General features: G+C 45.5%; 1 protein-coding gene across 4 annotated transcripts in view; it reads left to right on the top strand.

The window, feature by feature from the left end:
- LOC122563625 (transcription factor HIVEP3) overlaps positions 1–20562 on the top strand; it is a 393299-nt gene that overhangs the window by 325556 nt on the left and 47181 nt on the right. For all 4 annotated transcript variants that reach the window (XM_043717599.1, XM_043717601.1, XM_043717598.1 and 1 more), the window contains 2 exons: positions 867–6435; positions 8654–8799. In XM_043717599.1, the coding sequence (XP_043573534.1) occupies positions 1192–6435; positions 8654–8799 (5390 nt within the window). In that variant the 5' untranslated portion in view covers positions 867–1191. The remainder of the gene's footprint in view (positions 1–866; positions 6436–8653; positions 8800–20562) is intronic.

Below are 20562 nucleotides of genomic sequence, written 5' to 3'. Positions count from 1 at the left end.
TGTAACATTAAGCTTGTTTCTCTAACCTGCTGACCATGTCCACCAGTCTTCGTTCTTTCTTTAATTAGTTTAATTGATTAGTTGATGCAGTTTTAGACCTGTTTTACTGGAGACGTGTGTGTGTGATCTACTGATACCCATGCATAAAGATATCAGAGTATTGATAGAATGGCTTGGAGGACTTTGATTTTTGTTTTATTTGTTTGTGGAACATGGGTGAGGCCACAATTATTGTCAAACCTTGTACTGTGAGGTTGGTGATGACTTAAGTGGCAACACACTTGAGGAGGGGTAATATTCAGTGTCAGGCTGAAGTCACCTGTAGGCACCTTTACCTGAGGTTCCAGAAGACAGTAATTTAGAAACAAGAGCTAAGGTCAAACCAAGTTGGCGTGAATCATTTCTGTATTCTTTTTTTTCAGGATTAATTACACAGCAAGATCCTCCCCAAAAATAAAATGCCTAGGAAACCTTTGGCACGGAATCTAACAGCCAGTACTTATTTTGTAAAAGGCTTGAACGTAGCTGAGTTGCCTCGGCATGCAAAACATTGTCTGGCCTCTTGCTTATCCTCAGTTTTCACTGATGCACCATTGGTGACTTTGCATTTAGCTGTCTTGATCCCAAATTCCAGAATTCTCTCTGTAAATCTCACTTCATTCCACCTCCCTTATGATGCCCTTGTGCATCTCGTTGTTTGACCAAGCTTTTTGCCACTTGCCCTAAAATCTCCTTAAGTCTTGATGAGTCAAACTTTCAGCCAGTGCCTTAGAACATTTCACACAAGTGCAATACAAGTACATGTTGCATTAAAGGATGCGTCATACAAGTGCAATAACTGACTGTCCTTTGTGTTTTGGTTGAAGGAATACAGTCAACTCCAGGCTATAATGGAAGAAAACAGAAGCTGTGAAGAAGGTTCCAGAAAAATGGTTTGGAATGACAATCTCGAAGTTGCATACGATTGATAATTGCCTTCAAAGAAACTCGCCATGAAGTGAACTTTAAATAAATGTCCCTTTTCTTTGCATCAGTTATCAAGCAGGAACACTTTTATCAGCACCGTAACACAATAAACTGTTGCAGCATTCTCAACAAATGCGATCAGCGCAGGGGTTTGTTGTTTCCTAAAAGACGCAACGTTTAGCAAATGAATCCTGCCAAGCTCCAACGCAATAGTACTTGAAGGTCATGGATCCTGAGCCAAGTGGTGCCCACCAGAAGAGTACAGGAAGGGCTGAACAGAGCCCTTGCAGGACACCGGGCACAGGTGATATCTCTCCCTCCACTGTAAGGTCCACCATTGCCTACCAACCAAGCCAGCTCCATCCTCCAAGAAGCCTTGGTGGTGACGTTGTCCCTCCTCCTCCGTGTTTCTCAGCCCCGCTGCAGCTTCCCACAGGGGAGCGGGCTCACCCACTGACCCCAGGGCCCGAGCAGCCAAAACCCCACCCCTGCAGTTATTCCTTTGAGCAACCGCAACCCGGGCCAGCCCAGCTCCGGCAGCAGCCCATGCCCCCAGTCTTCATGGCCCCAGTAAAGCCGGAGCTCGGTCTGGAGAGACGCTCCTGGCAGCTGTTTGACCCTCGAGGCCCCGTGGCATCGGGCTCTTACGTCCACGGTGGGCTTCCGTCGCACGGCGGGCACCTTCTCCCCTCCCATTGCCCCAAAGAGGACCCTGTCTACAGCCACCAGGTGCCCCTGAAGCAAGACGAGGCACCCAGGAAGGAGAGAAAGCCTCAAAAGCCCGGCAAGTACATCTGCCATTTTTGCGGGCGGCCCTGCGCCAAGCCCAGCGTCCTCCAGAAACACATCCGGTCCCACACGGGCGAGCGCCCTTACCCCTGCCACTCCTGCGGCTTCTCGTTCAAGACGAAGAGCAACTTGTACAAGCATCGCAAGTCCCACGCTCACAAGCTTAAAGCAGGGCTTGTCCCAGGAACCAAGGGGGAGATGTTGGCGGGGACCTCCACTCTGGAGATGGAGAAACTCAGCGGGGACGAGCCGGAGGAGCACACCGAGGGCGATGAAAGCACAGACTCAGAGGACGAGACCGCGGCAATGTCTGCCCACTCGCTCACCGACTTGCCCCCCAAACACAAGCACATTCCAAGCTCCAGCTCCCTCGGTGCCCAGGAACTGAGCCCCAGGCGAGCAAGCTTCACAGCAACTCAGCAGAATGAGACGCCATCGCTGGAAGAAGGCTCGCAGGTCTCCGAATCCTCCCTCGATCTTTCCTTCAGCCACAAGCCCGAAGACTCTCACACCATCAAGCAAAAACTGGCACTCCGGCTCAGTGAGAGGAGAAGGGCGCTGGCCGATGAACAGTCCCAGACCTTCCTGAGTCCTGGGAGCAAAGGGAGCACAGAGTCGGGTTATTTCTCCCGCTCGGAAAGCGCAGAGCTGCAAATCAGTCCTCCCCAGGCCAGCGCAAAGTCTTACGCTGAGATCATCCTCGGCAAGTATGGTCGGTACAGTCAGAAAACCTCCATGATAGCAGCAAGTGCCACCCAGAGAATGCAGCCCATGGCCTTGGAAGATAAGCCCAGTTCCCTTTCCTTTTCCCTGCCCAAGGCCCAGATGGAACAGAATGTTATTGAACACATCACCAAGCTCATTACCATCAACGAGGCGGTGGTGGATACCAGTCAAATCGACAGCGTCAAGCCTCGTAGAACCTCACTGTCCAGACGCGGTAGCATTGAGTCTCCAAAGCCAAGTACCTCCAGAGAATCCTTCCAGTTTGACATGAAGTTGTTGGGCTCCGATCCCAGTAGACACCCGTTCTCAGCAGCAGCGCGCCATGTCCACAGTGCCACTGAAACAGTGCCTCTGACCAGAAGCAATTCCATGCCTTCTGCGGGCAGTGCCTGTTTCCCGCCAACGTTCAAGGGAAGCTACTCCTTTGACGATAGGATGGCTGATCCTGGGCAGGTCTTCAGCCAGAGCCACGGGCTCGTCTCCCAGCACCGTATGCTGAAGAGGCAGAAGGCCATTGAGTTGCCTTCGGGCATGGAGTACCAGACGGGGGAAGGCGGCTATTCAGCCAAAGAGATGCAGGCACCACCTGGCAGGTCGGGCGAGGAGCAGGAGCCTGAGGAGGGCGATCCCACCAAAAAGACCAAGAAGGGTTCACGGGTGAAGGGGCTGATGTACGAGTGTGACATCTGCGGGGCCCGCTACCGCAAACGGAACAACTACGAAACGCACAAAAAGTATTACTGTTCGGAACTGCAGGCCCCAAGGTCCAGGCCGTACCTGGCTCACATTCCTCGAGAAAGCCAACGCGGAGCTCTACCTCACGACATGCAGCCACAGATGGTGCACTACAAGCTACGTCCATCACTAGAGCTCACACCAGCGAGGAAGAGGAGGAAAGAGAAGAGCCTTGGGGATGACGAGGAGCCGCCGGGTGACTACAGCAGCCGATCAGCCCCTGTCATGGTGCCCAGCGTGCCATCCAGTGTCGGCACTGCTCCCCCCGGCTCGGCACCTCTGTCATCTCCGGCTGCTGGCAGCCCGTCAGGATTGGCCCACCCTGGAGCCAGGGGTGAGGCCACAGAAGCAGGCTTGGAGCTGGGCATCGGAGCTGGGCCCACGTCGACGGAAACTCAGGTCCTGGGTTCGGACAGCAGCAGCAAAAGAGCGACCGCAAAAGAGATCTCTGTGATCCAGCACACCAATGCTCTCAGCAGGCCGAGTTCTTTCGAGAAGTCCGAATCTCTTGAGCACCTCAGCAGCGTGAGCTCCCAAGAAACCCTATCAGTTGAGTATCCGTCGCAGTCGGTGGGGGCAGAACCAAGTTGGCACTCTGTCCCTCAACATCCTCGCCATCACCATCACCACCACCACCATCCCTTACAAGCCCGTCTGGTCCGGCAACGCAAAATCCAAGTCCCTGAAATTCTTGTGACCGAAGAGCCGGATAAATCGGAGAGGGACAAGGAGGCGGCCGTGAAAGAGCCAGAGAGAGCCCCCGAGGAGTTCCAGTGGCCTCAGAGAAGTCAAACCCTCTCGCAGTTCCCGACAGAGAAACTGCCACCCAAAAAGAAGAGGTTGCGCTTGGCCGAGATGTCGCAGTCTTCGGGAGAATCGAGCTTTGAGTCCGTCACGCTGGCGAGGAGCCCGAGTCAAGAGAGCAGTATCTCGCACAGTTCCAGCCACTCGGCGTCGTTTGAAAGGGAAGAGCATTGCAAGCCAGGGGAAGCCTCCTCATTAAAGGAAGGGGCCGGGCCGCTGTCGGAGATCCATGCCAGGCCCCCGGGCTCTCACATGCTGACCGTGCCCGCTCATTACCATCACCAACGTGAAATGAGGCGGTCCTCGTCCGAACAAGCCTCCAGTGGGCAACCCCCTTCAGAAACACCTGAAATCCGCAGCAAGTCCTTCGATTATGGGAGCCTGTCCTCCGAATCGTCCTCCGGCCCAAAACTGGCCTCCCCTTTGAAAGAGCGGAGAAGGTGTTTCTTGGTACGCCAGACCTCATTGAGTGGGTACGGCGAATCTGAGCAAGAGGCCAAATCCAGTTCAAACCAAGAGAAACCCGAACAAGCCCACGTTCCTGGCAAATCTTCTGTTCACGGGCTAAGTTCTCGTTATCATTCTCCCCCTCCCCCGCCATTGCCTCACTCCTGCCAGCCCAGCGTTTCCCAGCTGCCATCTGATGCTGCCCAACTGTTTTACACCCAACCACCAACCGAGGCCTTCCAAGTGTTTCAGCAGCCATTACCACAAGCAGGGCAGCAGCAGAAGCAATACCAGCAGCAGCAGCTCTCTCCCTTCCCAGCTCCACACCACCTTCAACAGCAAGGGCAGATATCATCGCTGCTGCCATCGCTGGTGATGCCAGAGGTGCTTTCAACTCCTGTAGCCCTGCCTCACGTCCCCTATCCTCTGTTTGCATCACCGCAGCTGCCCGTTCGACAAGCCCAATTGCAGGCCTCCCAACAGCTGCTACAGCAGCCTGTCGAGTTGTCTGTTCATCCTGCGTCGCTGCTGCACAGACAGCGATTGGCTCCCTCATCCACTTCACAAGCTGCCTACCTGCCATTGCACTCGCAGCTTGCCTTTCAGCTGCAAGCAGAAACCGGAGGTCATTTCAGGGAGCAGAAACACCCATCACATCTGTCTCCCCCGGTCCGCGTTCCTTCTTGCTCACCACCTTTCCCTTCTCAGTCCGAGTACAGTTCAGCCGGCGCCGTCCACTCTTCAGCCATCTCCTCTCCAGGCACTGCGTCATTGTCAGCATCACAGCCCTCGGTCACTGAATTTCCTGAGCTCCTGCAGCCTGTGGTGTCACTTGTAGTGCCCGTCAGGGTCCAGACCCATATGCCAACCTATGGCAGTGCCATGTACACGACTCTGTCACAAATGTTGGTGACGCAGTCAGCAGAAAGTCCTTCTGCAGTGGTCATTTGCAGAGTGGAAGATTGCAAGCCCAAAGGTACCCTTGTATGTACTGAAGCCATGCAGGGTCTGGGGCTCGATTTGTCACAGATGATTGCTAGCCACCATAGAGATCTGTTCCAATCGCCATACTTAAGAATACCATTTCCCATGACAGAAAGAAAGGGTTATATACCACTCACATCACCAACAGAAGGCATGTGTGGTACAGACAGTTACCAGACCACCATTGGGGGAAGCAAACGAATGTTGTCTCCAGCAGGTAGCTTAGAATTGACCATGGAGACCCAACAACAGAAACGTGTGAAGGAGGAAGAGATTGAAGAGAGCACTGAACCAGTTAAACATTTAAGCGTAATGCATTCAAGGGCAGAGGATGCTACAAGACGACAGAAACCTCAGCTGCCAAGACAACAACTGAGTGAGTCAACGGCCTCATCGACACAAACCTCCCAAGAGTGGGACTCCAGTGCAAAGCAGACTCTGCCCCTCCCACAGTTCTCCCTTCAGTCACCTGGAACATCAGAGGTATACAAACCCTGGCCCGTACACCAATACGGAAATAAACCGCTTTTAGGGCCAGTGAAGAAGGAAGATACTCAGGAGCCTGTCCGAGAGAGACCCCCAGTCCATGCGCAAGAGCTCCAGCAACCTCCCACCAGCACTTTACTTGAGCCACCCACCTGTCCCAGCCCTGCAAAGCCAAGCACCTATCTGACAGATGTTAGTGACATCCAACAGGTCCTACACTTCCCGAGCCTCCATACGACGACTAATGTCAGTTGGTGCTACCTGAAGTACACCAAGCCAAATCCCGTGCAGCAAACTGACCGAAGATCTTCAGTGTATGCCAGTTGGTGTATCAGCCTGTACAATCCCAACCTACCTGGCATGTCGACCAAGCTAAGCCTTGCACTCCTGAAATCAAAGCAGAAAACCAGCAAGGAAATCTACACCATGGCTGCAGTTCCACGGCGAGAGGCAGGGAAACTAGTCCCATCGAACACCAGGAAACTCCGAGTTAGCGAGGTAAGGTTAACATGAGACACATCTTTGATGTTAACACTGTGTGGTAATAGGTCCATTAAGAGGAACAGATATAAATAGTCAGCAAACAGACAGATATAAGCCACATCATTTGGATGGGCTTTAAAAAGGAACCTAAATCTTTTGCAATTCGGACTTAATGTGAATTTTGTGGTTTTCTTTTCTTTTTCTCATAAAACCTCTGAACGTTACTGATTTTGTTCTGACCCAAATAGTTACAAATTGTTTAAGCAACAGTTTGACAGGCACTCTCATAGAATCATACCTTGCAGACTATATCCCAAAAAACACTATTACTGTCATGGTTATGTCTTGTCCCACCAGGATGACAGGCCCAATAGAGAATAGACAGTCAGAGGGGAGTTGCCCCGAAAATCCTCAACATTGACTTTGGACCCCACAAAGTTTCATTGCATCAGACCAAACGTGGTTAAGGCAGCCTTCTGCTGATTTCCACATAACACAACCTCCCCCTCTCCTAGACTGATCAATCAATGTTCTTCCATGTTGAACATCATTTGCAGAAAGCACAGAGGGTGGAGAAGACATTGAAGGTACTTTTAGTGGGAACTTTAATGACATTGTCTGAGTGACTCAACTGCATCACTATTGACTGAACTGGGTGAGTCTTAAATGACATAACTGCTATACTGGGTGTGGCAGTATTCAAATAAACTAACAAGAAGGAGAAACATACTTGATGTCATCCTCACCAATCTCCCTGCTCTAGATGTATCTGTCCATGACTGTATTGACTGGAGTGACTATTACATAGTTTCATCTTCAATATGAGGCTACTTTTCAGTGTAATGCATGCCACTACCATTGCGCTGACTTCAAACAGATCTACTCAGTTAAGACTGAGCACCCATGAAGCACTGTGGGCCATCAGCAGAATTCTACTCGAGCACAATCTGCAACTTCATGGCCTGATTATATCCCCTTAGACCATCAAGTTGGGTGATCAACCCTGGTTCAAAGAAAAATACAAGAGGTTTTGCCAGGACCATCAAAAGGTCAAAAATGAAGGTGTTTGCAGTTGATCACACAACATTCAGCACTATTCATGACTAATGATACCGAAACGGTTTGTGAGCAAATGCAACAAGACCTGGGCAATATTCAGGCTTAGGCTATAAGTTCCAAGTAAAATTCATGGTACACAAGTACCAAACAATGACCATTTCCAAAGAAGAATCTAATTATTGCCACTTGCCTTTTCAATGGCATTTCCATCACTGAAACCCTCATTACCAATATCCTGAGAGCTACCATTGAGCACGTTAGACTAGCCATGTATATACAGTGGCCTCAGAAGCACATCAGAGACTGAGAATTCCACAGTGAGTAATCAACCTCCTAAAAGCGGTTTACCATTGACTTCTCAAAAGCAGCCAGTGATGGGCAATAAATGCTGATGCATCCAGCAAAGTTCAGAAACACACGAATGAATTCTTTTGAATAAAAGCTCCATAGCCTCACCACAAATTCCACCCTTTTTTTCTGGCCACTGATTCAGTCATAAGTTGGTTTTTCCACAACCTCAAAGTCAATGCACCCAATGCATACTGGAGCCTTGGTTAATGCATATATTTAGTTTTCAGTGACTGGGTGTTCAGTACTGAACATTCAATGCAGTAAGCGAGGGCTGACCAATGCATTTAATTTAATCTCTGGTGACTGGCATTCCACTATTTTGATGACAATTTACCAAACATTTGCTATTTTTTTCTTTCATGGGATGGGGGCATTGCTGATGAGAACAATATTTGTTCTCCATTTGTATTGTCCTTGAATCAAGTGGCTCGTTGGACAATCCAGGGGACAGTGAAGAGTTAGTCACAATGCTATGGATCTTGATTCACATGTAAGCCAGTAGATTGCCTTCTCTCAAGGACATTAGTGAAGGAGTTAGGTTTTTTACAACAACCAGTGATGGTTTCATGATCATCATTAGTAAAACCTGTGTTCAATTCTATTTTTTTTAAGCTCCATCAGTTGGATTTGAACCTTAAGAATTAGCCTGGGCCTTTGATTTACTGGTTCAGTGACATTACCACTACACCACCATCTCTGTAACAACCTGTTTAGACATTAACGGTTACAAGGCTGCAATTACTCCCAGACCTCTCTTGTGTGGTGATAGCAAACATATTACCCACAATTGTACTAATTATGCAATTCGAATCTTCCTGCACAGATCCATACACCTACCCCACTTCCTGGTGATGGGAGAAAAGAAGTCTGCAAATTAGAGAAAGAAGAAGAAAGGAGGGAGAAACATGAAGATGAATCCTCAACACCCAAGAGACTGGAACCAACTAGAATTAAGATTTTTGAAGGAGGGTAAGAGCAGTATTCTAACATATCTACAATATTGCTCTGAAGTGTCCTTTTCTGTTGAAGTAGTTTGCCTGGGGAATTTATCACTTTAGTGACAAGTATTATTAGAATGGTAAAAAAACTTTGAGGTGAATCTTCTCTTCCCCACCCCACCACTACTGAGTCAAAAAAGGTACAAATGTTTAAGCAATTATTTTATTTGACACAAAACTTGAGATACTTGCACTGCAACTTGGCATTGAAGGTGCTTCAAGTAAGAGAGGTAATCACCAATGTTTCTGGAGTTAAAATGAATTGACAGACACAGTGAAACTTGGGTTAAAATACCTTCTGTTCATATTTTTGATATCATTAATGGACACTAGTATTAGAATAGCATAAAAAAAACACAGAAGCTGCATCTAAAAACTGGATGTTTATCATTCTTGCTGAGCACGTGTTTAAAATGAGGCATTTGCAAATTGTTCTCATGTTGGCATCATTCATCTCATCCCATATCCAGTTTTTAAACAAGCATTTATGGTCCTGGTTGCAGGTTGCTCATGATCAGTGCAATTAATTGATATTGTTATCCTGAAACAGTGAGCAAGTTCCCATATTCTACTCGATCAGATCTCGAAACCCTCTCTGCTTAAAAGACATACAATTCCAGAAATGTATCTATAAATTCATAAAATTTAAACCAGACACCAAAGGCCTAATATTTAGGTACTAATTATGCAATTCAAATCTTTCTGCACAGATCCATATACCTACCCTGCTTCCCGGTGATGGGAGAAAAGTAGTCTGCAAAATACAGAAGTTCCATTTGTTTCACAAACATTTTTATTTGTTCATTGGATTTGGGCATCACTGGGTAGACTAGCATTTATTGCCAATCATGAATTACCCAAGGGTGATGGCCATCCGCCTTCATGAATCACTAAGTCCATGAAATATATATGCATCTGCCATGCTATTATGGAAAGAACTCCTGTCAATGAAGGGGCAGTGATATGGTTCCAAATCAAGACAGTATGTTCTAGATGGTACCTTGTATGTGAAAGTGAGGACTGCAGATGCTGGAGATCAGAGGCTAGATTAGAGCGATGCTGGAAAAGCACAGCAGATCTCTTTGTGTGTGCCATAGTTCAGTATTCTTCTTAGTCTCGTGTACATTCAGTTTCAGTTTCAGCCAGACAACAATAGGCGGTGGGTATTTGAGGTAGTACAGGACTGGCTAACTTCAATCACTGGTAGTCTCCCATAATATTTCACCCCTGTTTAGCTGTGCAGTCACCCAACAGCATTGAACAAATTTTACAAACTGTCTACATTTACAAGGGAAGCAATGTACTTGTGTTAATTGTGCATGGCAATCTCTGCACCTGTTTTCACATTTTAAGCAAATTTTGTGGTCTGCAGATTTCTTTGGCAGTTTAGAACTTGAACCTGCCGGCGAGTCTTTGGGAGGGAACCCTGCAACTTAACATTTGCCATTTCTGTTCAAGAGGCCTGGCCTAATAACTGTATAAGCTGCCACAATGGAAGCGCAGGGGAAAAGTGGCAGTTAACTTGCGTGGCATTTATTCCAGTGCAGCTTTGAGAAAGCCGCAAGAACCTTTGCGTTGTAATGTGATTGGGTCAGGAATCCAAATCGCAAACTCCCTGGAAATGCCCTGGGGTAGCTTTAATGCATCAAAAGTCTTCGGGAACAATCATCCTTCAATATCCTATGAAACCAACTGCAGCAGAATGACTTGATCAATGAGATGAGTTGATGCAAAAATCCTCCTAGTGACTCTTACTAATTTGACAATTCTCAACTTGTTAAACTGTAATAATTTACTCATTTGGGCTTTTTTGATCTCCAGTTCACCACTTCTTTCAACTTGTTACTTCTATCTCCTGAACACTCGCTGTGAGCTGGAAGCACTGTAACACAGAGCTCAGAGATGGAGGGAAGCAGTGAGTTGTTTGCAGGAAAGACAAGTGCTGAGTGATAGCTTCAGACTTCAGAAGCCGATCTGAGTGAACTGTGGCTGTTAAGTCCACCTGATTAATCATCTCCAGCTTGGCTCTCATCTGTAAATTTCCTGTCTTTGAGGAGTTTACTAGTACTTTACCTATGGGCTAAAGTGGCAGCAAACCACAGTTAACCATCATGGTGTGCATAGCTGTAATATTGAAGTGCATGGTACTTGATGGATTGTTATGTGATTGGACAGGCATTCATCTTAAAGGGAACACTGCCCCATAGTTAATGATAGAAGAGAAAGGTATGGTAAAATGACAAAGTCAATCATTTCAGCTGGAACTTGCCATTTAGAAGCAGTTAGAACAGTCCTGTAATTCAGAGATCACTACAATTGATTTATTTCAAGTGAAGCCAAAAGAACAAATAAGCAATTAAACTTTAAGTTACTTTGGACCTGGATTAGTGGTGAGCAACATTGCAAGAGGACATTAAGTATATTATAATAAAGACTAAACTAAAACAAATAACTATGGTTGCTGGAAATCTGAAACAAAAACAGAAATTGCTGGAGGAACTCAGCAGGTCTGGTCGCATCTGTGGAGAGTAAGCAGTCAGTGGACTCAAAATGAAGACTCTGCTTTCTGTCCACAGATGCTGTCACACCTGCTGAGTTTCTACAGCAATTTGTTTTTGTTAAAGACCATAAGGCTGACTTGTGCAAACACATATTAGTAGTACCTCTAGTCATATGTACTCCAGAGAATGTGGATGACCTAACTGTTCAAACATGAAAAAAAAAGCAAAGATCCTGAAAATCAGAAACAAAAACAGAAATTGCTGGAAAAAATGAGCAGGTCTGGCAGCATCTGTGGAGAGAAAGCAGAGTTGACATTTGGGGTCCAGTGACCCTTCTTCAGAGCTGATTAACTGTTTGTTTATTTCCTGTTTGTGTAAGTTATTATTGAAGAGATAATCTTCACTGTGTTAGTATTTCATTAAGCACAGTCAGGCCAGTTTCTTTACATTCTCTGCACTTCTGATTCACTAATTATTTAAACAACAGGGAGGATTAGAGATTGTCCAAATCTTTGGCTGGGTGAGAATTCCATTGAAAGCATATCATTCAGACAATTGCTCTGTCAGTGTGATGCTGTGGACATGGTCCTTGATTTTGAGCTTTCATGAAATGTCTACTGATTGTCGTGTGTGTCTTTGTGTGTGTGTATATGTACGTGGCTGTGTGCATATACATACGTGTAAGTATTAGGCCCACACTATCTTCCACTGAAGACGTCACTATTTGGAAGATGGACATGACCTTTAAAGGTCAAGTTGCTAATGATAGATCAGAAGGATTTGCTTGAATGTCAGCAATGATTCTGTGTTCTATGTCAAACGTTCATTTGGATTTTAAGGATCTTGGACACTTCTGTCACCAAATGAGATTGCAGTATTCACTTTAAAGTATTATAGCATGATTACTGGCTAGAAAGCTGAATTTCCTAGTATTTAAAGTAATGAGTGCGTCCACAAAGGTAACATTAGATGAACTGATGATTTGCCCAATGAAGTGTAACATTGGTTGGCTGCAATGACATTTGGCACGGATTTGAACTGCTGCCCTGAGGGCTACTGTTAAATTGATAACTGATTTATTTGCATGGATTAATGTGCTTAAAATATTGACAGGATTTCATCCATTTACTGTTGGTATCACTCAGCAGCCAGATTAGTATAACCTAGACAGTTGCTCCAGTGTCAGTTGGAGGATATACTCACTGAAATTGCAGTCTTTTTGGTGATACAGGAAACTAAGTTTGAGGCCAGGTGCCAAGTTGAAGGTTTTCAAAAAAATCCTGAGGAAAATGTATTTGTCTCTACTTTTAGCAGTAAATCAAATAATCTTATTAGTGCTTGTCATGGAGTTTTTATAGCACAGAAATGGCCTTCAGCCCATCACGTCTGTGCCGTTGATCAAACATCCATCTGCTCTTGTCTCATGATTCCGCACTTGGTCCATAGCCTTGTATGCGATTGGTATTTCAAGAGTTCATCTAAATAGTTCCTCAATGCCCTGGGGTTCCTGTGTCCACCACCCTTTCCAGGCCGTGAGTGTCAGTTACCCACAGCTCTCGGTGGGAAGAATCTTTTCTCAAATTCCTCCTAAACCTCCTGCAACAGGGTAGCTCTGTGTTTGGAACTGCTGCCTCGCAGTGCCAGGGGACCAGGTTTGGTTCCACCTCGAGTGACTGTGTGGAGTTTGCACGTTCTCCCCCATGGGTCTGCGTGGCTTTTCTATGGGTGCTCCGGTTTCCACCTGCAGTGCAAAGCTGCACAGACCAGGTGGATTAGCCATGGGAAATGCAGGGTTACAGGGATAGGGTTGGAGGGTGTGGGTGGGAAGTGTAAGGGGAATGGCTGGTGGGGGGAGGTGGGTGGCATGGATCTGGGAGGAATACAATGCAGAAGGTCAGTGTGGACTCAGTCAGCTGGATAACCTGCTTCCACCATGTCGGGATTCTATGAGAAAGGGTCTGTTTTGGAACTACAGGTCCATATCCCTGTTTAGTCTTTACATGTGTTGCCTCTTATATAACTTAACGTCATCTGATCATTGCAATCTTCAATTCCTTTCTCCCTCATGCACTTATGTAACTTTTGCTTAACTCTATAGCACAATAACATAGAACAATACAGCACAGAACAGGCCCTTCGGCCCTCGATGTTACGCCAATCTGTGTACTAATCTAAGCCCATCCCCCTACATTATCCCATCATCATCCATGTGCTTATCCAAGGATTGTTTAAATCTCCTTAATGTGGCTGAGTTAACTACATTGGCAGGTATGGCATTCCACGCCCCTATCACTCTCTGAGTAAAGAACCTGCCTCTGACATCTGTCTTAAATCTATCACTCCTCAATTTGCAGCTATGCCCCCTCGCACAAGCTGATGTCATCATCCTAGGAAAAAGAATTTCACTGTCTATTTTATATTATCTAATGCTCTGATCATCTTGTATGTCTCTATCAAATACCCTCTTAGCCTTCTTGTTTCCAATGAGAAAGACCCAAATGTCTCAACATTTCCTCATAAGACCTTCCTTCCAGACCAGGCAATATCCTGGTAAATCTCCTCTGCACCTTTTCCAATGCTTCCAAATCCTTCCTGTAATGGGGTTACCAGAGCTGTACTCCATTCCAAGTGAGGCCCCACTAGCATTTTGTATAGTTGCAGCGTGACACTACAGCTCTGGCACTCAATCCCTCTACCAATAAAACCTAACACACCATATGCCTTCTTATCATCACTATCAACCTGGTGGCAACTTTCCGGGATCTATGTACATGGACTCCAAGATCCCTCTGCACATCCACAGACCAAGAATTTTCCATTGACCCAGTATTCTGCCTTCCTGTTATCTTTCCCAAAGTGAATCACCTTACATTTAGCTGCATTGAACTCCATTTGCCACCTCTCAGCCCAGTTCTGCAGTTTATCCAAGTCCCCCTGCAACCTGTAACGTTCTTCCACACTGTCCACTACTCCACTAACTTTAGTGTCATCTGCAAACTTTCTAACCCATCCACCTATTATAAAAATGACAAACAGCAGTGTCCCAATCCAGATCCCTGTGGCACACCACTAGTAACCAGACTCCAGGTTGAATATTTCCCATCAACCACCACTCACTGCCTTCTTTCAGAAAGCCAGTTTCTAATCCAAACTGCTAAATCGACCTCAATACCATGTCTCTGCATTTTCTCCATCGGCTTACCACGTGGAATCCTTTCAAAGGCTTTACTGAAGTCCATGTACACCACGTCAACAGCCCTACCCTCATCCACATGCTTGGTCACCTTCTCAAAAAACTCAATGAGATTTATGAGGCATGACCTGCCCTTGATGAAACCATGTTGACTATCTGCAATCAAATTGTTGCTTGCTAGATGATTGTAAATTCTATCTCTTATAATCTTTTCCAAAACTATCTATGCTTTTCATGAATAGGAAGGATTTAGAGTGATATGGGTCAAGTGCTGGCAAATGGGACTAGATTAATTTGGGATAAGTGGTCAGCATGGACAAGTTGGGGCAAAGGGTCTGTTTCCGTGCTGTGCATCTCCATGACTCTATGACCTCCACTGTGCGAGGTAGCAAATTTCACATTCTTACCAGTCTCTACATTTCTGTATTCTTCTGAATAGCAAAACTTCTCCTGTTTTCCTTATTGAATTGATTATTGACTTTATTAACTTTATGGCCACCTGTTTTGGTCTCTCTCACAACCGGAAATATCATCAAAAACAAGTTCAGGCCCACAGAGTTTTAAAATTAGATTTAAAATGAGTAGTTTGTAAGGGAGTTTGTCAGGCACCCAGGTGGCGTGGTGCTTTGATCATTTCCTGACTCGGAAACTGAAGTTGTGTGTTTGGACTGCTCTGAGCGAGCAAGGTATGTCATCGAAGCAGGGAAATCTACCCACAAACAGTGACGGGACTTTTGGCAAAACCACACTGTAGTAGAGGGAAACACAACATTATGAAGGGAAATTCTGAAAGTGTTTGTGTTTCACTTTTTTCCTGTTTGGCTAGCGACAGGAACGCGCTGTCGGGTTAGCAGTCCTTATTTAATACCATTTCTCCTGGGGGTTCTGCTGGTTGTAAAAGCTCTTCCTGCTCCAGGATGGGATCAGCAGATAATTAAAATTGATTAATGGGCGAACACGCAGCTTGATATCCCACCATGCAATGGGCAGATCACAGAATTGGCTCTGTCTTGCCGTCTCCAACCCTTGTTCCCATGAAGCAAGAAGCGGTCAGAAAGCAAAGATCACTTCATCTAATCCATTGTTGTGTTCACTTCTAAGAGCCATGAAATGTTTCCATAAGTGGCCAGCTTCACAGCTCCATTTTCTGTTTGTCAACTTTTGTGCACCGCTTTATCTTCAAGTGCATTGTAGACATACGCTTCCTGAAAGCACATTTGAGCCAATGGCAGAGGAGTGGCAGATGTAGTTTAATTTAGATAAATGTAAGATGCTACGTTTTGGGAAAGCAAATCTTAGCTGGACTTATACACTTAATGGTAAGGTCCTAGGGAGTGTTGCTGAACAAACAGACCTTGGAATGGAAGTTCATAGCTACTTGAAAGTGGAGTCGCAGGTAGATAGGATAGTGAGGAAGGCGTTTGGTATGATTTCCTTTATTGGTCAGACTATTGAGTATAGGAGTTGGGAGGTCATTTTGCGGCTGTACAGGACATTGGTTAGACCACTGTTGGAATATTGCGTGCAATTCTGGTCTCTTTCCTATTGGAAGGATGTTGTGAAACTTGAAAGGGTTCAGAAAAGATTTACAAGGATGTTGCCAGGGTTGGAGGATTTGAGCTATAGGGAGAGGCTGAATAGGCTGGGGCTGTTTTCTCTGGAGTGTTGGAGGCTGAGGGATGACCTTATAGAGGTGTTATAAAATCCTGAGAGGCCTGGATAGGAGAAATAGACAAAGTCTTTTCCCTGGGGTGGGGGAGTCTAGAACTGGAGGACATAGGTTTAGCGTGAGAGGGGAAAGATATAAAAGAGACCTAAGGGGTAACTTTTTCATGCAGAGGGTGGTACATGTGTGGAATGGGCTGCCAGAAGAAGTGGTGGAGGCTGGTACAATTGCAACATTTAAAAGGCATCTGGATGGGTATATGAATAGGAAGAGTTTGGAGGGATATGGGCTGGGTGCTAGATGAGACTAGGTTGTGTTGGGATATCTGGTCCGCATGGACGGGTTGGACCATGTTGTACATCTCTATGACTAGTTGCCATTGTTGCCTAACTTGCCCTCAGTACATGCAACAGGAGAGCACTGCACTGAAACCTGAGCAGTTGGCACGTAGATTGCCAGTCTGGCTGTGAATCTTCGTCAGTGTCAGTCTGGTACTGTTCAGTAATATGGAGGAGCTGGAGGCATATGTGTGGGCACCCGGTAAAAATCAGTAATGTGCTCAGAATGAGTGCAGCCAGGACTGGGTTCTGGATTGATGGACCCTCGCATTGTAACATCAGCACATGTGCTTCCTGCAGCTGTGCATGGAAGCAGTTTATCAAAGTCCCCTGCTGAAGCAATGTGTTAGCACTTCCAATTGCAAAACCACTTGGTTGCTTAGTGCTGTGGCTTTCCCTAGCCTCACTGCTCACTATTGAAGACAACCTTATAGTATAAAGTGGGCATCTAATGCCAAGGGCTGTTTGAGTTGTGCCAAAGCCAGTTGGAACACCTCCAGCTAGTTCTAGCCATTGTAGTGACGCATTCTGAACTAATAGCAACTGACTAACGTGTGATTAGATGTGGTTCTAATGCTCTGCTGTCGCTTGCTGTGCTTTTACTTTACTTTGCAGTTTACTAATTCTCAATGTGGTTTCAAACCTGTGACTAAATTAATCTGTGCCCTTTAGCTTAATTCTAATAGTCACTCTTATTTTCTAATGCGCTCTTAGTGAGAAGCAGAAGCAATGCTTTCTAAAATGAATGTGTCTACAGTGGGCTGCTGCACTTACAAACAGTTTTTTTTTAACCTGTTAATTCCCCTGGGGATTGAAATGAAGTCAGTGCTGAGGCAATGGGGCTGTCCGCTGAGGTAAACTCTCTCTAACCAACTCCCAAGTTAGAGCTAGAGACGTAACTGGTCAGCTGATTTACTGCTTCAAAGTCAAAAGGCTGTGTTTGCAAAGTCCCACGCGAGGGACTTGAGCTCAAAAATCAAGGATAACCCTCCAGTTTAGTACTTAAGGTGTTTGGCAGTGTAGGAGGTGCCTTCTTCGAGATGAGACTTTCAACCAAAGTCCCTTTTGAGGGTGACATGTTCTTGGGGGTGGAGGGAGGGAATAAATATGGATACTTCTCCACGGGTGAATGGCTATTGACGTAATGGGAACAAGGGAGTTGTACTATGAAAAATGGATATCTTAACAGAGATACTTGAATTTATGAACAATTTTTTAATTGCTAGATATTCAAGATAATGTTGTGAGAACAGCAAAACTAGAGGCTAAAAAAATGCGGTTGTCACCAAAAAACTCAATTGGGAATTCAGAGAACGATGAGAATGCAGAACTTGTTAACATCAAAAATGTTCGGCAAGTGGTATAGGTTCATTTTACAGAGCGCTTGGATAAGCATCTGAGACAGAAGGGTGTTGACAGTCATGCTGATAAGAATTCAGTGAGGAAGGGTGAAGATGGCTCAAGCAGAACATTAACACCTGGGTAAGCTGTGGGCCACAAGACTGTGGGCATAAATTCGAAGTAATCACTTAAAAATAATAGATTATCTGGTCATTCTCTCAATGTTGTTTATGGAAGCTAGCTGTGTGTGCAAATCAACTGCCAAAGTTTCTCCATTTTCACTTTTGAAAGTTTTTAATGGCTGTAAATCACTTTTGGAAGTTATGTGATCATAAAGGCGCTATATAAATGCAAGTCTTTCTTTGTCAGGAGTTGGGAAGGCTGACAGAAAATGGGAGGAAACCCATTTCTCACCCCTTGGCTACTTAAGTAGTATCTCTAACACCAAGAGCAAAATACTACAGAGGCTGGAAATCTGAATTAAAGAGGGAAAACATTGGAAATATTCAGCAGGTCTGGAAACATCTGGGAAGAGTAAAAGACTTAACCTTTCAGGTCTGTGAAGTTCATCAGAACGGTTACACCATTAACTTTAACTGTATTCATTTCTGCACAGATGCTGCTTGAAATGCTTATTTTTTTCAGCATTTTGTTTTTGTTAGTATTTTTAAGCATTCTTAAGAAAATATTTATCACTCTGCATTTCCTTAGCCATTAATAAGGTAGTGAATATATAGTAAAGAGGGCTCTTGTGTGGCATTGGTAGAGTCATTAACTCTGAGCCTGGAGGCACAGGTTCAAGTCCTACCTGCTTCAGAGGTGTATCATAAATAGACAGGCAGGAGGCTAGAAGAACACAGCAGACCAGGCAGCATCAGGAGGTGGACAAGTCAATGTCTTTCGGGTGTAACCCTTCTTCAGGATTCCAGAGGTGTATCATAACATCTCTCAAAAGGTTGATTAGAAAATATCTGCACTAGGTTTGCTTCCTTTGGCTGTAGTTTTATGGGACCTTTGCTGATGTTGCAAATGTCAGCAGATCTTAGATTGGGGAAGATGGAGCTGGAGTGAGAGCTGGATTTCCTTGTACCCCAGTCCGTGAAAGTTAGCAGACTACTGAAGAAGGCACGTAGTCTGTTGGCTTTCAAAGTGAAAGGATTTGAGCAGCAGAGCAGGGATCTCTCGCTGCAATTGTACAGGGCCTTGGTGAAACCACACTTGGGGAATTGTATGCAGTTTTGGTGTCCTTATCTGAGCTAGGTATGGAGGGAGTGCAACAAAAGTTTGGCAGACTGAGTGCTGGGATGGCAGGACTGACGTATGAAAGATCAGTTAGGACTATGTTCACTGGAATTTATAAGAATGAAAAGGGATCTCAAAGATGTCTATAAACTTCTCACAGGAATAGATAGTGTAAACACTAGAAGGATATTCCTGATGACCAGGGAGTTCAGAACCTTGGGTCTGAATACAGGGTAATGCATCTAGGACTGAAATTAAGAGAAATTTCTTCACCCAGAAAGTGGTGAGCCTGTGGAATTCCATTCCACAGAAATCAGTTGTGGCCAAACTTGAATGTTTTCAAGGAGTTAGATATAGTTCTTAGTGTTAAAAGGTAAAAATGGAAACAAGGTCCTGAGTTGGATGATCAGCCATAATCATATTGAATGGTGCAACAGACTTGAAAGGCTAATGGCCTAGTCCTGCTCCTATTTTCTATGTTTCTATGATACACCTGTGCTCCGGCTGTGATCAAGAGCAGCTTGTTTTGATTGTGGAGAGGTTCAGGTGCAATTTTTCAGAATCACAGAATTGTTATGGCACATCACGCCTACGTTGGTTCTATTACCTAGTGCCAACCTCCTGCCTTTTCCCAGTACCCCTGCACACATTTTTATCCAAGCATTCATCCAATGCCCTCTTCAATGCCTCAATTGAACTTGCCTCCACCATATCTCCAAGCAATGTATTTGCATACCGTCGCTGAATGGAAAAATTATCTTTTCTCACACCACTTTTACTTCATTTGCTCATCAATCAATATTTACTGTGGAAAAGGACATGGAAGATGTAGAATGTAGGGAAATAGATGGTGACATCTTGCAAAATGTCCAGATTACAGAGGAGGAAGTGCTGGATGTCTTGAAATGCATAAATCCCCAGGACGTGATCAGGTGTACCCTAGAACTCTGTGGGAGGCTAGGGAAGTGATTGCTGGGCCTCTTACAGAGATATTTGTATCATCAATAGTCACAGGTGAGGTGCCTGAAGACTGGAGGTTGGCTAATGTGGTGCCACTGTTTAAGAAGGGTGGTAAGGACAGGCCAGGGAACTATAGACCAGTGAGCCTGACATTGGTGGTAGGCAAGTTGTTGGAGGAAATCCTGACGGACAGGATGTACACGTATTTGGAATGGCAAGGACTGATTAGGGATAGTCAATGTGGCTTTGTACATGGGAAATCATGTTTCACAAACTTATTAAGTTTTTTGAAGAAGTAACAAAGAGGATTGATGAGGGAAGAATGGTGGACGTGATCTATATGGACTTCACAAAGGCGTTTGACAAGGTTCCCCATGGGAGACTGGTGAGCAAGGTTAGATCTCATGGAATACAGGGAGAACCAGCCATGTGGATACAGAACTGGCTCAAAGGTAGAAGACAGAGGGTGGTGGTGGAGGATTGTTTTTCAGAC

The sequence above is a fragment of the Chiloscyllium plagiosum genome, chromosome 27 (genome assembly GCF_004010195.1).
Source record: "Chiloscyllium plagiosum isolate BGI_BamShark_2017 chromosome 27, ASM401019v2, whole genome shotgun sequence".
NCBI lineage: Eukaryota > Metazoa > Chordata > Chondrichthyes > Orectolobiformes > Hemiscylliidae > Chiloscyllium > Chiloscyllium plagiosum.
Note: the sequence above shows the minus strand (reverse complement) of the source record. Positions and strands in the feature narration are given on the sequence as shown.